The sequence below is a fragment of the Procambarus clarkii genome, chromosome 30 (genome assembly GCF_040958095.1).
Source record: "Procambarus clarkii isolate CNS0578487 chromosome 30, FALCON_Pclarkii_2.0, whole genome shotgun sequence".
NCBI lineage: Eukaryota > Metazoa > Arthropoda > Malacostraca > Decapoda > Cambaridae > Procambarus > Procambarus clarkii.
In genome coordinates, this window is record NC_091179.1 from 14399821 (window position 1) to 14418063 (window position 18243).

The following is an 18243-nucleotide window of genomic DNA, read 5'->3' on the forward strand; positions in this document are numbered from 1 at the left end:
CAAAATCTTATTATATATTCAACAACGACAGATATAAATGTTTAATTTGTAAGGCCAAGCTTTACTCCTCTTACGGTTGAGGAATGGAATGATACTTTAGAAAATCTAATGGCTAATTCTGGAAGGTTAAGTCCAGATACAAGTCATGAAATCTAAGTTTACCGATGACGTCAAGGTACATAGAATTAGTTCGATTTTGTTAAAGTAACATGGTATAATTTATTTAATAATCTTCATTTTCATAGTTAATACCAGAGAATCCAAACAGCTTATTAATTGACCATTCATGTCAATGTCAGTAACTTAGTCAAGTGAAGTTTTTTTTTTTAAATATTAATAATTACTGAATTACATAACTAGGAAAACGGTAATCGAACAGTTGAAAATCACGTTCTGATTATAATTTGTGGTGGGGCGGGCGTGGGTGAGGCCGCCCACCCGTCTCCACCACCCACCGCCCGTCTCCACCCCCCACCGCCCGTCTCCACCACCACCCACGTCACCACCCCACCGCCCGTCTACCCCCCACCACCCGTCTCCACCCTCCACCGCCCGTCTACCCCCCCCCCACCACCACCCACGTCACCACCCCACCGCCCGTCTACCCCCCACCACCCGTCTCCACCCCCCACCCGTCTCCACCCCCACCACCCGTCTCCACCCCCCACCGCCCGTCTCCACCCCCCACCGCCCGTCTCCACCCCCCCACCGCCCGTCTACCCTCCCCCCCCATCTCCACCCCCCACCACCCATCTCCACCTCCCACTGCCCGTCTCCACCCCCCACCACCCATCTCCACCTCCCACCGCCCGTCTCCACCCCCCACCGCCCGTCTACCCCCACCCCCCACCGCCCGTCTACCCCCCCCCACCACCCATCTCCACCTCCCACCGCCCGTCTCCACCCGCCACCGCCCGTCTACCCCCCCCCCCCACCACCCACGTCACCACCCCACCGCCCGTCTCCACCACCCACCGCCCGTCTACCCCCCACCACTACCCGTCTCCTCCCTCCACCGTCTCCCGCCGGGCTCCGTTCACACTCCTACTCTATGCTTCACTCATCGTCGTGAAGAATACATTAAAAAATCGTGGATGGACTTATTAAACTGGCCTCGTTATCCACAGGTGTCGCTATATACAGTCCTCGGCAGTGTTTCAGAGAAGGGGTCACATTTTTACAAAACTGACAGTTTTGTTCAGAATGAGCAAAGTCTTGCACTCTTAGGCGCTTTGTCCACACTTGCCATGGAACACAGACCTAACCACTCGACTAGTTTCCTTATATGATAACGTAAAGAAGCTCCGCGTGTTTTAACCTTCTTGCTGACCAGACCACACACTAGAAGGTGAAGGGACGACGACGTTTCGGTCCGTCCTGGACCACAATCGACTTGAGAATGGTCCAGGACGGACCGAAACGTCGTCGTCCCTTCACCTTCTAGTGTGTGGTCTGGTCATACATACTTTAGCCATGTTATTGTGACTCGTCGCTTTTATCCTTTTTCTCTACTTAATTTCGCCCAACCACTTGAGCTGGACGGTAAAGTGACAGTCTCGGTTCATGCAGGTCGGCGTTCCTTCCCCTCCCACCCCCCGTCCCATCCCAAATCCTTATCCTGATCCCTTCCAAGTGCTATATAGTCTTAATGGCTGAGTGCTTTCCTCTGATAATTCCCTCCCTTCTACTTCATTTCTTCTCCTTACGCCCGATGGAGTGTTGGGATATATATATATATATATATATATATATATAATGTGTATATATATATATATATATATATATATATATATATATATATATATATATATATATATATATTTATTACAGTTTTGTAGAGCTGTATGTTAGCTGTCAAATAATGGCAAAGAAAATACTAAAATGTTTATTGAAAATGCATTTATTTTATTATTATTATTATTATTATTATTATTATTATTATTATTATTATTTTCTCTTAATTACTGGCTTGTAAAGGAATTATAAAAGCATCAGTATTTTAATGATTTGAATATATTTGAAAGTCCCGAGAAGCTGCCATAATCTTGTAAGACAGTGCTTGAATATATGCTAGGCTCACAACTGTATAAAATATATTAATACATTAGTTTATTTCACAGCAGTAGTAGTAGTAGTGCCATTAAGGTCTAAGTGCCAGGTTTTTCTACCATGCTGAGCTCTGTGTTGCACTGTACATTTTTCTCTGTTGCACCCAAGCTGTTCTGTCTGGTCACTGGCACTTGCGAGCCAGCGGGCAGGTGCGGGAAGGGTGGCAACCCTGGCGACGGCACCACCACCACCGCGTCACTCGGAGAGGTTTGCCCTCCTGACAAGGTCAGTCCAATTCATGGTCAGGGGCCTATGACTCACCAAGCATCTACGCATCTACTTGCTAACTTGTACATCTTTCCCCACTCTTTAGCGCCTTTGAGCAAATCCACAAGGGCCGTGACGAGGATTCGAACCTGCGTCCAAGAGCATCCCAGACGCTGCCTTAAACGGCACCAAAGGCGCCTGTTTAGCACCTTTATTTACCTTTTGTCAAACCGTTTACGAGCATCGAAACTTCCCAATGAAATGTTGTTATTGTTATAAACAGCCTCCTAGTGCTTCGTAGCTCACAAAGTGTTTAATATATGTAAACAAAGCCGCCAGAGATGAACCAAGGTCGTAAGTGCTCGCGTAACTGCTTGGTGAATCAAACCCTTGGTGTTATATTTCCATTAATGCTTTTGTGATATAGTAAACTTGTACAGAGAACGTGGAAGTATTTGCATGTGCTGAGTGTTGACGAAACAGCTTAATTGTGTATTGTGTTTTTGAGACAGAAAAGAGGACTGATCAAGCACCAAAGTGTCTACTTGCGAAGCCTGTACATCCTTCCTCAACCATAGTGTACCTTGTGTTAATAAACAGTTTATGATCTCCGACGCCCAACGAGGGGGTGTTCTCTGTCACAATAATAATTTTGGGGCTTCGCAGAATTTCCACGCTCGTGAACTAGACAATAAATAGAGACGAAGCCTTTATGATGGAGAAAAAGCTGCACGGGTTTCATACGTGGGACACCAGAGCAGAGCAGCCACTGGTGTGGAGCCCCAGGACGGGTCTCGTGTACAGAGGCGTCAACCCAGACGGTAGAGCTGGGGGAAGGGGGTGCTTGGCACTGTGACGCGCCGTAACAGCGGCACCATTCAGGGAGTTACGGGAGGTGGCTCATAGTGTAGCTCCTGTGTGGTGAGGGAGAGTTGGTGGTGGTGGTGGGGGGGGGGGGGAGGAGCTACTCACTCTACTCTCGCATCACCACCACCATCATCATCACCACCACCATCATCATCACCACCACCATCACCACTCCGTACAACCTTTATGGCGTTCCCCGGCCCTTTCCTCCCTCTGTACATCAATCTATCATTCTCTCCATTTACTCCCTTCCCCCTCCCTTTATCTCCTACCCCTCCCTTCTCCCCCCCCCCCGCCCACCCCCTTCCCTGCCACCTTAAGTCTTCGATGGGGAAGAATGTCGATTATTGCTTCTACCTGGCTCATTTCCTCCCTCCCCTCCTCCCTACTCTCTGTTCACTCTTCCCCCTTCTCTACTTCTCCCTTTCCCATTCTCTTTCTATCCCCCTCTCGTTCCCTTCAGCCAGACTCTTTCTTCTGCCCACCGAACTCCCTCGTCTCTTCTCTTCCCCATTCCTTCCCTCGTATCCATATATTTCTCCTCCTTTCTTCATATTAACATGCCTCCCCTCCTTCCCTAATTTACCTAACGTCTCCTCTTCTCTTCTCTTAGCCACAAAACGGGGCGGGTGACGGGGTGCGTGGGTGACGGCAGTGAGGGGAGAGGGAGACAGACAGTGAGGGGAGAGGGAGACAGGCAGTGAGGGGAGAGGGAGACAGGCAGTGAGGGGAGAGAGAGACAGACAGTGAGGGGAGAGGGAGACAGGCAGTGAGGGAAGAGGGAGACAGGCAGTGAGGGGAGAGGGAGACAGACAGTGAGGGGAGAGGGAGATAGACAGTGAGGGGAGAGGGAGACAGACAGTGAGGGGAGAGGGGAAGACAGGCAGTGAGGGGGAGAGGGAGACACACAGTGAGGGGAGAGGGGAAGACAGGCAGTGAGGGGAGAGGGAGACACACAGTGAGGGGAGAGGGAGACAGTCAGTGAGGGGAGAGGGGGAGACAGGTAGTGAGGGGAGGGAGACATACAGTGAGGGGATAGGGAGACAGCCGGTGAGGGGAGAGGGAGACAAACAGTGAGGGGAGAGGGGGAGACAGGCAAGCAGTGAGGGGGAACATTAGAGGGGGTAAAGGTCAAAGGTGAAACATTCCAGTCACGCCACTAACACCTCTGTTAAAGATTGTATGTGTCTTCCATCACTCTCCTTGTCGGCCCGTGTTTGTCCAGGCTACCGTCCCTCCCTCTGTGTGTGTGTGCTTACAACCTGCATGTCATGCGATCACCTGATCGCATGATATGCAGGTTAGTACTGCATATACTGGGTATACCCATCTCATATACCCATCTCACCCAGCTGAGATGGGCTCTCACCTGTATCACCATGACTCTGGCATGAGCGCTCACTCTCCCTCTGCCACTGGGTGCTGTAACTCAGTGTATGGCAACAGTTGGTTACGCAGGAGGAATATGAATGAGGCTGTCAGAGGATTGGCTGAGTGGGAAGGATATGAAAGTTCTCAGGGTATTAGATAAACTGAAAAGGGTATGGACGAACTCAAGGTATTGATTAAGTTACATATAATTGTTCCTAGCTCATCATAAACACCCTGACTGTACCTCTGCTAGTTATTTCATTATTAGCCAACATATTTACAATATATGAGATATTTGTCTAGATTCCCTCAGGCACTTTATCTTGTGGGAAAGAATTATTGGACTACATTATTACTCTCCAACCTCCCCAAACTAATATTTGTGCAGTATGTGTATGTTAGAGTTGATATTATGGTACTCCCACACCAAGACCAGCATGTATGTGGCGTGTATTGTGGTACCCCAGTAGGATACTGCAACATGCGGGGCAACACAAGTGTGGGGTGTATGTGTGTGTGTGTGTTGCCCACTCCCGTGACCCACATGTCCAAGTTGGTGTAAAGTGTTCCCGTAACTCAGGGACACGGCTTCGATCCCCACAACACCACCTGCTTCCATGGTCACGGTCGCCACGCCCCGACAGTGAATAGGACAAAGGAATCATAGGAGGTTGTGGGGAAGGGGGGGGGGTCGTCAGGGGAGGGCTAGACAGAAGAGAATTGGTCGATAAGACAGGAGAGGCGGTACGTGACGACAGCGAAGACAGGGTGAAACAGAAGAGGAGTGAAACAGCTGAGGAGGAGACAAAAGAGCAATGAGACGACTAGGGGGAGAGATAATAGAGGAGTTCTATTAATTTATATATTATTATGAACAATATGCATTATTATACCGTGCAAATTAATTAATTCTGCAATTATGACATTCAGATCCGGCACCTGTGTACGTTGGAGTTTTATTAATATGAAATCATTAAACCAAAACCAGTTGAGGAAGACCTAACATGGCTGGCAAGAGGATGGCATTTCGCGTTTGTATGCAACCTAACGAGGAAAATCTTGTGTACAATACAGCATTATAAATACTGGCTAAATGGATGTACGTTCATCCGTATTTCATAGAACCTTCAAGGGTCAGAGAAAGGGAATTCATGTCGAGGAGTCATATCGTTGGATGTAGATTGCTGTAATTATGTGGGGAAGAAGAGGGGGGTTGGAGGGGCAGTGAATTACAGTAACTGACTTCACTCTGAACCCCAGCTCCGCCATCCTCGAATATCACGTGTGTCTGCTGCCCAGTGTTCTGCTCTTCCTTCACTCCCACGCCTTCACCATCCTACCAACACAACAAATATTATTGTTTGTCTCATGTTAATGCTCACATGTAATGTTAAAAAAAAAGTGTATTTAGAAAAGTAATTCAATCACTAATTACCAACACTAAATGTAAACATTCTGAATTGAGTTGAAAATTCTGCCTGGTGTGAGTGCCTTTTGTTTTTTTAAGATATAGTGTTAGTGTACATTATGGAGACATGACGGGTTGTAACGTGTAAACCACGGCCGCAGGTGTTCTGTTTGTCGAGCGGGACGTGCGAGGCTGCTGGAGGGTGCGGCGACCGACCACCAGGCTCCATGGCCACCATGTGTCCCAGAGGGTGAGTATCTCCCGCCATATTGCTACATGAAGCAATCTTTCATGTATATTATTGCTACATGAAGCAATCTTTCATGTATATTATTGCTACATGAAGCAATCTTTCATGTATATTATTGCTACATGAAGCAATCTTTCATGTATATTACTGCTACATGAAGCAATCTTTCATGTATATTATTGCTACATGAAGCAATCTTTCATGTATATTATTGCTACATGAAGCAATCTTTCTCTCTCTTTCTCACACACATTCATATCACCTCACCTCCTCCGCCACACACCTTATCACACACCCTGCAAGTGTGGTAAATAATAATGCTCTCATCACCACTTCTTTTAAACGTATTGCTACTGTTTTCAACATTAATTTACTGTTAGATATATGTTTTTTGCAACGAATTAGAAAATTGTCATGGCTTGTCGTTTTTCAGAGTGTAATAACTAAGTCAGTAAGGTGCTACATATTGGCTTTTATTTTAATGTACTCAAATCCTTCATTTATCGTTAGTTCTATGCTATTTGCGGTGTCGATTAAAAATTATGTTCATGGGTGATATCTGTTTTCAAAGGGGAGTGTAGCATTATTGAAATACATCTCAGCTGTGTCTAAAAGTTCTGTTTAATAGTTAATTAGGAATACCACCTGGTGCGACATTCTTCTAACTTCAGTGATGATATTAGAACAATTTGTTAAAAATTTTTTTTATAGAATATATGGAACCATATATATACTATGGTTCTACTGCCACACATTTAATATAACTCCATGTCTCCATTATCTACCTATGTATAATGCTATATCTCCACTATGCAATAATATATATATGTATAGGCATATAAATCAACAACCAACAGTGTACTTATCACTATATATGCACTATCCAACAGTGTATATTATAAATATCAGTATATCTCCACTGTCCAACAGACTGCTATAGAATTCTTTATATTTTGCAGGTACATTTACTGCTTGCAGAAGAGAGAGTGTGTGAGCGCCAGCAAGGGGTGCGCCGACCCCTCCCCTACGTAAGACTCATTATCACTCTTCCCGGGAATTGAATTCTGTGTGGACTCTAGAGGGTTCACCCCGCTGTAACCTATTGTAAATAACTCCCCTTTTACAGTGTAGCGCATGCATCAGCAAGCTGTGAAGGAACGCTGTTGAATACTGCCCTCCCCCACTCTTACCATACATCTTGTTCCTACTCCCGTAACTCCACCCCCACTTTTACCATACATCTTGTTCCTGCTCCCGTAACTCCACCCCACTCTTACCATACATCTTGTTCCTGCTCCCGTAACTCCACCCCCACTCTTACCATACATCTTGTTCCTGCTCCCGTAACTCCACCCCCACTTTTACCATACATCTTGTTCCTGCTCCCGTAACTCCACCCCACTCTTACCATACATCTTGTTCCTGCTCCCGTAACTCCACCCCACTCTTACCATACATCTTGTTCCTGCTCCCGTAACTCCACCCCCACTCTTACCATACATCTTGTTCCTGCTCCCTTAACTCCACCCCCACTCTTACCATACATCTTGTTCCTGCTCCCTTAACTCCACCCCCACTCATACTAGACCCCATAAACGATAACCTTGTTCATCCTCGTAGCTCAACCCCACTTGCTTGCGGCTTCAACTGGTCCATTTTCCCTGTATCCCCAGTAATAAGTCAAATGTTGGGACAGATTATTGAATTCTCTTTTTATTCAAAGTATTAGTAATAAGGTAGAAAGTTGTATATCACTTGGCAGGTAAATATTGATGCAGGTGACATAATTCCAGTGTTTAGCACAGTGATTTATTATTTTTCAATATATATATATATAAATATCGATATCCCACACGTAATTTTTTCCTCTGAAAATAAACAATGCATTAAATGATATTTTATGTAGGTGATATGTGCCGAATCTCAGCATACAATGCCTATAATGTGCCTACTGGTGGATACTGTGCCTAGATCTGACACTGTATCTCTTTCTCTCTCTCTCTCACACACACACACACACACACACACACACACACACACACACACACACACACACACACACACACACACACACACACACACGCACACACACACACACACATGAACACCCCCTACACACATGGACATCACATCACTGGTAACGATCACTTACTGCTGCAAGTATATTACAATGACTCACTATGAAGCAATAATAGGTCAATAGAATGAACGTATACTAACTCTTATATTCGGTTCTTTACAAACATTAAGTTAAGAGCTTGTGTTATAAGCTGTAACGAAAGCATTGATAAAACTGTGTCTATAGATTATCACACAAACGAAAGTCAGAACACAATAACTACACCCAACTGCCAATACCTCCTATGTATTTAGTGTTATGATTCAACTATAAAAATTTACATGTAAGTACGAGCGAAAATCTCGGTAAACACGAGAGGAAATATATCATACTTGCAAGGTGAATGAATGCACTCTGTAGCCAGATGTACTATAAATGGTCATGTGTCACGTCAACACCCATTACCTGAGGTGACATTACCCATTACCTGAGGTGGCATTACCCCATTACCTGAGGTGACATTCTCTTGGTCCTGGACTGAGATCCTCACTCTTGCCCTCATTCTCCACTATAAGGATTGAATATTTTTTTTTCGTCCTTTGTTTATGAGGAAATTTCCTTTTCTTGATGTGATTTAGTTTGGTTTTCAACTAAATGTGTTTTCAGACTCGAGCGTTAACTCCTGAGCTCCACTTTTCCAGTTGCCGGTTCCCTTATGCAGTGAATCCCGACCCTTCCTGCTTCCTGTCACAGCTAATTTTGAAATAACTTATTGAGTTAGATTTTACTAACTTTCCCTCTAGTACATTAAATTTGTTCACTAATCGTAAGCTAATAACTTTTTTTTATCTTATATCCCTGTAACTCGTGAACATTTTTATATTTATCAGCCTTATACATTTTCTGATAATCTGTATGGCGTTATCATATGACCACGATCCCGTCTCTCATTAAGTGTGGTGAGGTTTAGCTCTCAGTCTGTCCTCATAGTCCATTCTGGATTGTATACCTTGGGTCGTTTTTGTTTGGTTTTATGCTTCTTTAGATGGGGATTGCATGATGAGCGCAGCATATTCCAGAGTGGACCTCACACAACATCGTCTACCATATATGGGTGAGCTTCTGGTACTAAGCTAGAGGTTATATGAACTCCCTGGTTCTTCTCATTTACAGTGTCAGGACGACGCCTCGCAAATATTTCATAATGGTCCCATGAGTTGGATTATTTCCTATCACAAAACTTGTATATATATGAGTTGAAGTCTAGTGGCCAAAATTCTCCTTCCATTACCGGAGCTCATCCAGGTTGTCCTGCTCCTGTTAACAGTCTTCGTGTGTTATGACTTCATCACTTTTGTATCATTTGCAAGTACTGATATGAGTAGATGAAACTTCCACGGTCAGAAAATGTACATGTATCAAAAATAATATAGGCCCTAGTTTACAATTGAATTTAGTGTTCACCCAGTTACATCTTCTTGAATTCTAGTTACATTGTCCTTTCTTATAACTTGGTACAAAACACTCGGGTTCTGCTTTGCCAAAATGACAAGCTTCTCTGACGCAGGCATACACGGCGTCTAAATAGTCGCACATACCCTCTTGTGTCAGATCAATTTTCAGTTATAAAAGGGACGTAGTCAATGCATGAGTCTTTCCACAAGAGCTGCGCCATATACCTTCCAAGATGTCTTCACTGCAGTGGCATTTCGTGCGTCCATCTCCTTCGACTGCCGAAACTAATCTAGATAAGAGTACAACGGAGTCAGTACTAGCAGACCTCGGTAGTGGGAGTGGACTCCCTCATATCTTATACAGTATATTAATCATGTGGCACAATTATATATTATTATTTATTAATGCAGTTCGTGAATAAGCGTCTTATGTTACAAATTGCTTGTGTCATTTTATGTCACTGAAAGAAGTTATTCTCTGATAGAAATTATAAACTGTAATATTAATTATTACTTCAGAATACAAGTAAAAAATGTAATATTTAGATAATTAATTGTTAGTATCATTAATGTAGCATTATTAGGTTCATTCTATAATATATCCAGTAAACAAAAGTTACAAAAGACTGAGAGTTTCACCTAGATATAGAAGCAGCTAAATGCGAAAGACACAAACTTTATATATACCTTATTCTAAGCTTAATAATAATAATAACAAAGAGTATCCTTTATTTGGCACAGAAAGGCGAAGTCTTGTCGGGCAGGAACTGTATTCTCAGTTACAACTGGCGCCTGTATTCCTGATCCTACTTACGGCACGGTAGGACAATGTCACCAAATGATATAACACAAAGCAAAGTTTCTGAGAAATATCAAAATCACAGACGACAACAACAAAATTTTTTAGACTCTTAAATGGTATGCATATGAATAACTTTATCATTTACACCTGTTTGTAGGATACGTCTGACTGGATGCCAGAATTAAAGTGTCCAGGGAACACAGAAAAGGCCTCCACCCGCGAACCATTCACCTACTCCACCTGCATCTCTAACCGCCACTGTCCCCTCAACTACAGCTGCTGCCCAGATCCTGGTCAGTCTCCTAATGCAGAATTATATATATTTTTATATATTACACCAGCCTAACCTCCTATTTAGATAGTGCTTATAGTAACGATGTGGACCGTCGTTCATACAGACATTGATGTATTGGACAATTAGAAAGCAGAATTTGGTACTATTAAATCTGGATAAACCGGAAATGGTTTTGTATTTATGTTGCTAAATAAAATCTAACCTTATCATCCTAGGCCTAATACATGCTATCTGAGGCCTAATATAGTATATATATACTAGGCCTTGGAATATTTAAGTTTGGTTTTTAGGTTTATTTGTATTGTACTTTATGAAGACTATAATAGTACTAAATTCTACTATCTAATTGGCCATTACGTCAATTTTTGTACGATGGTCTACATAGAAAAAGTACTTTCTAAACAGAAGGATGGTAGTATACAATATGTATAAACAGTATGTATATATATGTATATATTTGCAGTCCCCGTAGTGTAATGGTTAAGAACCCCTTGCCTGGCGTTTCACGACCACTTAGTCCTTGGTTCGTATCCTGGCCGGTTAGGATTTACTGGGCGCAAATCCTTAACTGTAGCCTCTGTTTAACCCAACAGTAAAATGGGTACCTGGCTGTTAAATGATTTGGCGGGTCGTATTCCGGGGAACATAGGATTAAGGACCTGCCCAAAACGCTACGCGTGTTAGTGGCTTTACAAGAATTTAAGAACTCTTGTATATATAAATAAATAAATGTATGTGTATGTATTATATAAATCAAGGGAGCCTTGGCGTAATACCAATTGCTTGTGTTCGGACAGAGACGCTCCATCTACAGTGTGTGGACGGCGCGGGTAACACGGATAAGAACACCATCAACATGACGTGCCTAGTGATTGGGAAACCCCGCCACGACACTGGCTTAGTGTGCACCCATCCCGAGGACTGCCCAATCACCTCCGTCTGCTGTAGCGGACGCTGCAGGTCTCTCAAAGGCACCTCCACCTGCCCACCCTCCACCATGTACGCTGCTCGGGTCCACTCTCGTTTATGACAACATTTGAGCTTACACAGAAACAAATTGTATATAACCTGTTGGCATAGCAGTTATTGTTGGAATATTGTATATATTATGCAGGATTAACTGTAGAATGATATGAAACGAATATTTTTTTAAATATTGCGTTATTGTAAATCCAAACCAAATAAGATAGAATAAAGGTATGCTGGTTGTTAATGACTAATATAATGGATAAAACAGCTAGAGTGATGGATATGTTACGTTAAAGCTGGATGTATTTTTAGTGTGGATGCAGAAGGATAAAATTACAGATATGGGTTATCGGAAGGGTGCATATAATAGATCATGGCGTTTCGTATCTCTTATACAAATTAAAATGACGAGTAAAGTCGATGAGAATGTTAGACTATTGAACCATTAAAGTGAGTATTTCAGGTAATACATCAGAATGGTAGATGCATATATAATATATATATATATAATATTATATGTGTGTGTGTATAAGTAAATAATATGGCTGCCTCAAGTCATCATGACAAGCATAGCAGTAGTGGCCCGTTCTGAGAACCACACCTGTGTTCCATTGCAGAATGTTCTTGTTAATGTTGGCAGGTACTGTCCCGTGACGAGGTCATGCCTGACGCTGGGTAACTCCTGCAGCAAGGTCTGCCCCCCGAGGTACATCTATTGTGTGGCCACGGGCGAGTGTGGACCTGAGAACACATGCGAGTTTGGTGAGTCTTCACATCTCTGCTTGCCACGTGTAACCTTTAACTTCTTCAAGCTGTTTGGTTGGGTAACTCTCACTGTCCCTGACCTTGATGTTCTTCAAGTTAGGACAAATTATGTCATTATTTTGATGAGAACGATCAAAACAACTTAATGTAATCAACTGAAGTTCACTGTACAATTCAGTACATAACTCATATATGGTACTCAATTATGTTTTTCCATAATTGATAATTTGTTCATTTTTTGTATAGAATAAGTTTTTATTTTATTTTGCTGTTAATGTATTGTCATCCTGGTTTTGTTAATTTTTATATTAAATGTTTTGCGTTGTTGTTCGTTGAGTATCCTACCCATAACTAATTTACTAACTGTCATTTTTTATATGTTATAAGAAGTTTTTATCTTTTTACTTGCATTAAGGAATTAACTGTTAATATCCTCCCTCCACAGATCAGTCAAGTGGGGCTCCTTGGACTTTACCTGGGCCTCTGAGGCTGCCCAGGAATTACACCAGTGATCCTTCTGGTAGCCAAATACTCGTTTCTGAACTGTATAGAAATGCTACCACCAACAACTCGGACACATCTGAAGTGGTCAGTGAAGTGTGTGTGTGTAATTATCCAAGTGTAGTTGCAGGATGAGAGTTACGCTCGTGGTGTCCCGTCTTCCCAGTACTCTTTGTTGCATAACGTTTTGAAACTACTGACGGTTTTGACCTCCACCACCTTCTGACTTTGCTTGTTCCAACCGTCTACCACTCTGTTTGCAAAAGAAAACTTTCTAGTATTTTTTTGGCATAATTTCCTTAGCTTGTATCTGTGTCCTCTTGTTCTTGAAGTTACTGGTTTCAGGAATTCCTTTGTCAAATTAGTCGGTTCCTGTTAATATTTTGTAAGTGGTGATCATATCACCTCTTTTTCTTCTGTCTTCTAGTTTTGGCATGTTTAACGCCTCTAGTCTCTCCTCATAATTCTCGTTTTTCAGTTCCAGAAGACATTTTGTAGCATGCTGTTGCACCTTTTCCAGTTTATGTGCTTCTTGAGATTTGGGCACCATACAACTGATGCATATTTCAATTTTGGTCTCACAAAAGTCATGAACAGTTTCTTTAGTATTTCACCATCCATATAATTAAAAGCAAGTCTGAAGTTGAAAAGCGACACATACGCTCTTCTCACAATGTGTTCCTCTGGCGACAGCTTGCTATCCAAAACCACCCCTAGGTCTCGTTCTTTATTAGAGTTCTGTAGTTCCATTCCACATAATTTGTAAGTTGTGTGTGGTCTATTTTCTCCGATTCCACATTCCATAACATGACATGTATTCACATTGAATTCCATTTGTCACTTGGCACTCCAAGCACATATTTTATCTAGATCAATTTGAAGGGCATTACAATCGTCTGCGTCTCTTATCTTCCCCAGTATCTTAGCATCATCCGCAAACATGTTCATGTAATTCTGTATCCCTTCTGATAGATCGTTTATGTAGACTTTGAACATTACTGGTGCAAGAACTGAACCCTGTGGTACTCTGCTAGTAACACTCCTCCAGTCAGATACATTGTCTCTGATTACTGCCCTCATCTGTCTGTCAGTTAGAAAATTTTTCATCCATGTCAGAAGTCTCTCTGTCATCCCTCCAGCATGTTCCAGTTTCCAGAACAGCCTCTTGTGTGGGACTCTGTCAAAAACCGTTTTTAGGTCCAGATAGACACAGTCAACCCAACCATCACTTTCCAGAATTATCTCTGTGGCTCTATCAAAAAGCTAAGTAGATTTGTTACACAGGATCTTCCTGTTCGAAAACCATACTGTCTGTCCGTTATTATGTCATTACTCTTTAGGTGTTCAACCCATTTGGCTTTTACTATTTTTTCTAGTGTTTTGACTACCACGCTTGTTAATGACACTGGTATATAATTTAGAGGTTCCTCTCGAATACCATTTTTATAACTTGGTATTATGTTTGCCTTTTTCCATATATCTGCTAAGATTCCCGTGCACAAGGATGTCTGGAATATTAATTGAAGTGGAATGCTCAGCTTATTTGCACATTCTCGCAGCACCCAAGGTGAAACTCCATCAGGTCCAACCGCTTTATTTCTTCTATGGGAGTTGTATTTATTTCATCTATGTGAGTTGTCCATGACCCTTTGTTACCAGTTCCAATCATATTCCAATCTACCATAAATAGTCTCTATTGCCTGCTATGTATAAATAAATATATATATCTTAATATCTCCGAAACCTGTTCTGATATGTGCTGACACTTTATCTAGTCTATCCTCCTATCTGTACTTGTAATGAGGTGCCACAGCTGTACTCACTGATGATTTGTCGTGTAGGTGTTCACAGTGCAGAACTGTACGACGTGGTTTGGTTCGTGGATGAAGCGTGGGTCTCCGTCGGACGTGTGGGTGCACCTGGAGCCCACCTCGATGCTCTCCACCTCAAACTACCTGCGTTACAAGCCTTATGCTAGTACCTACGCCTTTGGCCTCGATTTTATTAATATGACAGAGACGGGTAAGTTTGGGGTTATTGCCAGTTAAGGTTATTATTTGCATTGGTTATTTGCATAAGGTTATTATTGCAGTTAAGGCTATTGCAGAGTTTATATCATTCCATCTCACTTGCTGCAAGGGTGTATTTGTATGATTTTCTATTTTATTTATTTGGTTTATCGGGAATAATATTATAAATTATATTAGTAGTTATTATAATGTTTTGTTTGGCATTGGGCTTAAGGTCTAACAATTACGAAAGATAACTACAATAGCCAGTAAGGATATTTTAGGCATGAATATAATTCAGGACTAAAGTAAACTCTCAACAAACGAAATGTAATGAAAATTTGAATTGAGATAAACTGATAAGGTAGGAAATATTTGCTAAAATTTTGTGTTTTGCGAATTTTACAAAAGAGGCTTTGAGTTCAGTGAATGACTCAAGTGAATAATTGAATAAATTGAAATTATAACACAAAACTTTAACCGAAATTTATTGACAAAGTATAATATAATGTATGTTATTAACTATTATTATAATTTTGCCCAGTTTGTGCTACATGAAATATTTCCCATTTCTTTATTGAGTTTGCTACTTTATCACATACCTAAAGCTCGTCAGTGCTTTACATAACTGATTCAATGTTATCCCATGTTTGTATATAAGAGAATGGGTGCATTATTGACCTATGTACCCTCCCCCCCAGAGAGCCAGCTGCCGCGGTTGGTTGTGGAGCTGGTGGCCCCGGAGATCCCGGCTATACAACTCACACTGGCAGCCTTGAACATCTCCCTGAAGGAGGATACGCCCAGGATCATCAGGCTGTCAGAGTTGGTCAACTTAACATGTGAAGATGACCGCTACTGGCAGGCTTGGGAAGAGGGCGCTGGTTAGTAAGGGTTCCATTTGACTCTCTCAAGTAAATGCACGATGAATGTTTTATCTAATACTAGAGACAGTTTATTCGGTTTTTTAACAGAATAAGCAGTATAATTATATATATGTAAATTATAGAAAATTAACAATTTTTTAATAAAAGATTTAATTTTACTCTTCACATTTACATGGTATTTTTGTATGTTTACGAATGTATAACTCCTAATTTTAAACTTGAATATTGTATCATATGATCATATCTCACAGACTTGCCCAAACAAGCTTCCAAAGCCGGCCTTCTGGACTATGGCAGCCCAACAGTAGTGTCATGGGTGAGGTCGCTCCAGCAGCCTCGATTCAACGCAAACAAGATGTCTAACATCAGTAAGAAAGGCGGTACCTGGCAGGGAAGTGGGATGAGTGGAAGAAGTAGTAAATATAGCGAGGGACAAGGCAACTCTAGTTTCCCAGGGGAACCAGAAGGTCCCAATGCAGCTGGAAGCACTGAGAGTGGAGAGAGAGGACTCAAGTTGGAGTGGGCTGCGGGACCTAACTCCCGGAAAAAGGCCAAAATTCGCATTGCCTATTCACTAGACGGTGGTAACGTGTAAGTGTTTCATGTTTTTTATTCTCACACAGTCAATGAATGGAAATGGAAGGTTATGGGGGTTGTGATATTACCGAATTTAATTACATACATGGGGCTTATTAATTATATTTAGTTTTCTAACCATGAAAGCATTAGATGTTAGTTATATTTTTTTTAAATATGCACTTTTTTCTCGACTTCAAACTAACTAATAAAACTAATCTTAATAGTAACACAAAATTATAACTTAAACATAATTGTTATTTATCTTATCCTACTCGTGTTTCCTCCAAAGAAGGAAAGTTTAGCTCCAGTTTCTTGCAGGTGGTTAACAATGAATCCGTTCCTGGGAGCGAAGTTACCCCTGTCGTCTTGTGATGCAGCAAAAGACGTACTGGTGAGGTTACACCCTCCCTCGAAGGGCCTGAGAAGTCCCAAACTTCACGTCTCTGTCTACACTGACCAAGACACCGAACATAGTAATGAAACGTCCGCTCTCTTCCAAAACGAGTATGATATTCCCTTGGAGGTAAGGTCTCACTTTGAGCGCGGCTGTGTGCTCTGAGAATATTATTTTGTATATATATAAATATTGGCAAGGTCGCTACCTGTAGGTCAAGGAAGGTGTTACCCACTTCGAGGACGTGGTAGGATCGTACAAACTTAGCATCACCTAATGTCCACTCGGCAGATAATAGGGGACATTGATGTAACGAAGATATTTCTCGTGTAGTAAGCGAAAACTTTCTTATGAAATGAGAAAGATCTTTCTAAGGAAAGGTGAATATGTTTATTTATAAAATGAGTGAAGATGATCTTGTGTGTGATGTAAGTAACATATTTTACTGTATAACGTAAAAGGAGAAAGAAGTGTATTGGTGTAAAGTTATTATGACAGGGAAGTTTTTCTCTCTCTCTCGACTCCGAGAGGATCTCCTCGATCCTCTTTGTTGAAGGCGTCAAAAGTCAGTACAGCTGGTTGTTCCATTGGCAGTATTAAGGCTAATGTTTCTTGCTATGCCATAGGTTAGTTCTATTACCACCAGCCAAAAATGTTATGGCAAAATATATATAAGTACTGCACGTGAAAGACAGTGCTGAAACTTTACACAAAATAAATAAATTATTATATGTTTATGCAACCATTTATTAATAAAAATGGTTGACTGATTATTTAAAAAAAAGTCAAGAGACAGAAAGAGATAAAGAGTATGATAAAAGAAGCAGAGATAGAGATTTAGACAGACTCACGCATCAAATACGACCACAATTGAACCCAAAATGTAATTTTTGCGTTACTTTCTCTGATGTTTGAATGTTAATGAAATACTGTGAGCTGGATTCTAATAGGAGACACTGTGCACAGATCCAAGAGGCCAGCGGTGCCCCCGTGGCCCGACCCACCCCAAACCTGCGGCAGGTGCCCGTGCTGACCTATGGTCTCCCGAACACCGGCTACCCAGCGCATGTGTATGCTAGCGCCTACTACATAGACGGTGATGAGAGCACCAAGATGTCCATCTTGATCTTGCAGGCATATGGGAGTTACTTAGGAACTTGGCAGTACTCACTCGATAATGGAGCTACGTACAAAGATGTGAGGATATTTTAAATTGTATTTTATTAGAAATTGCTCTTTGGGCATGTTCTCTAATTATTTAGAATTAAATTATTTGTTTAATTATATTTTACAATAATAATGTATACACATTTTAGT

General features: G+C 41.9%; 1 protein-coding gene across 1 annotated transcript in view; it reads left to right on the plus strand.

Annotated features, from left to right (window-relative positions):
* Positions 1-18243, plus strand: part of LOC123765577 (uncharacterized) — a 119467-nt gene that overhangs the window by 52146 nt on the left and 49078 nt on the right. The window contains 13 exon segments of the mRNA XM_069333666.1: positions 2218-2334; positions 6124-6212; positions 7172-7240; positions 10467-10545; positions 10685-10820; positions 11620-11821; positions 12432-12553; positions 13002-13144; positions 14899-15079; positions 15768-15950; positions 16205-16544; positions 16851-17055; positions 17893-18123. Coding sequence (XP_069189767.1) covers positions 2218-2334; positions 6124-6212; positions 7172-7240; positions 10467-10545; positions 10685-10820; positions 11620-11821; positions 12432-12553; positions 13002-13144; positions 14899-15079; positions 15768-15950; positions 16205-16544; positions 16851-17055; positions 17893-18123 — 2097 coding nt within the window.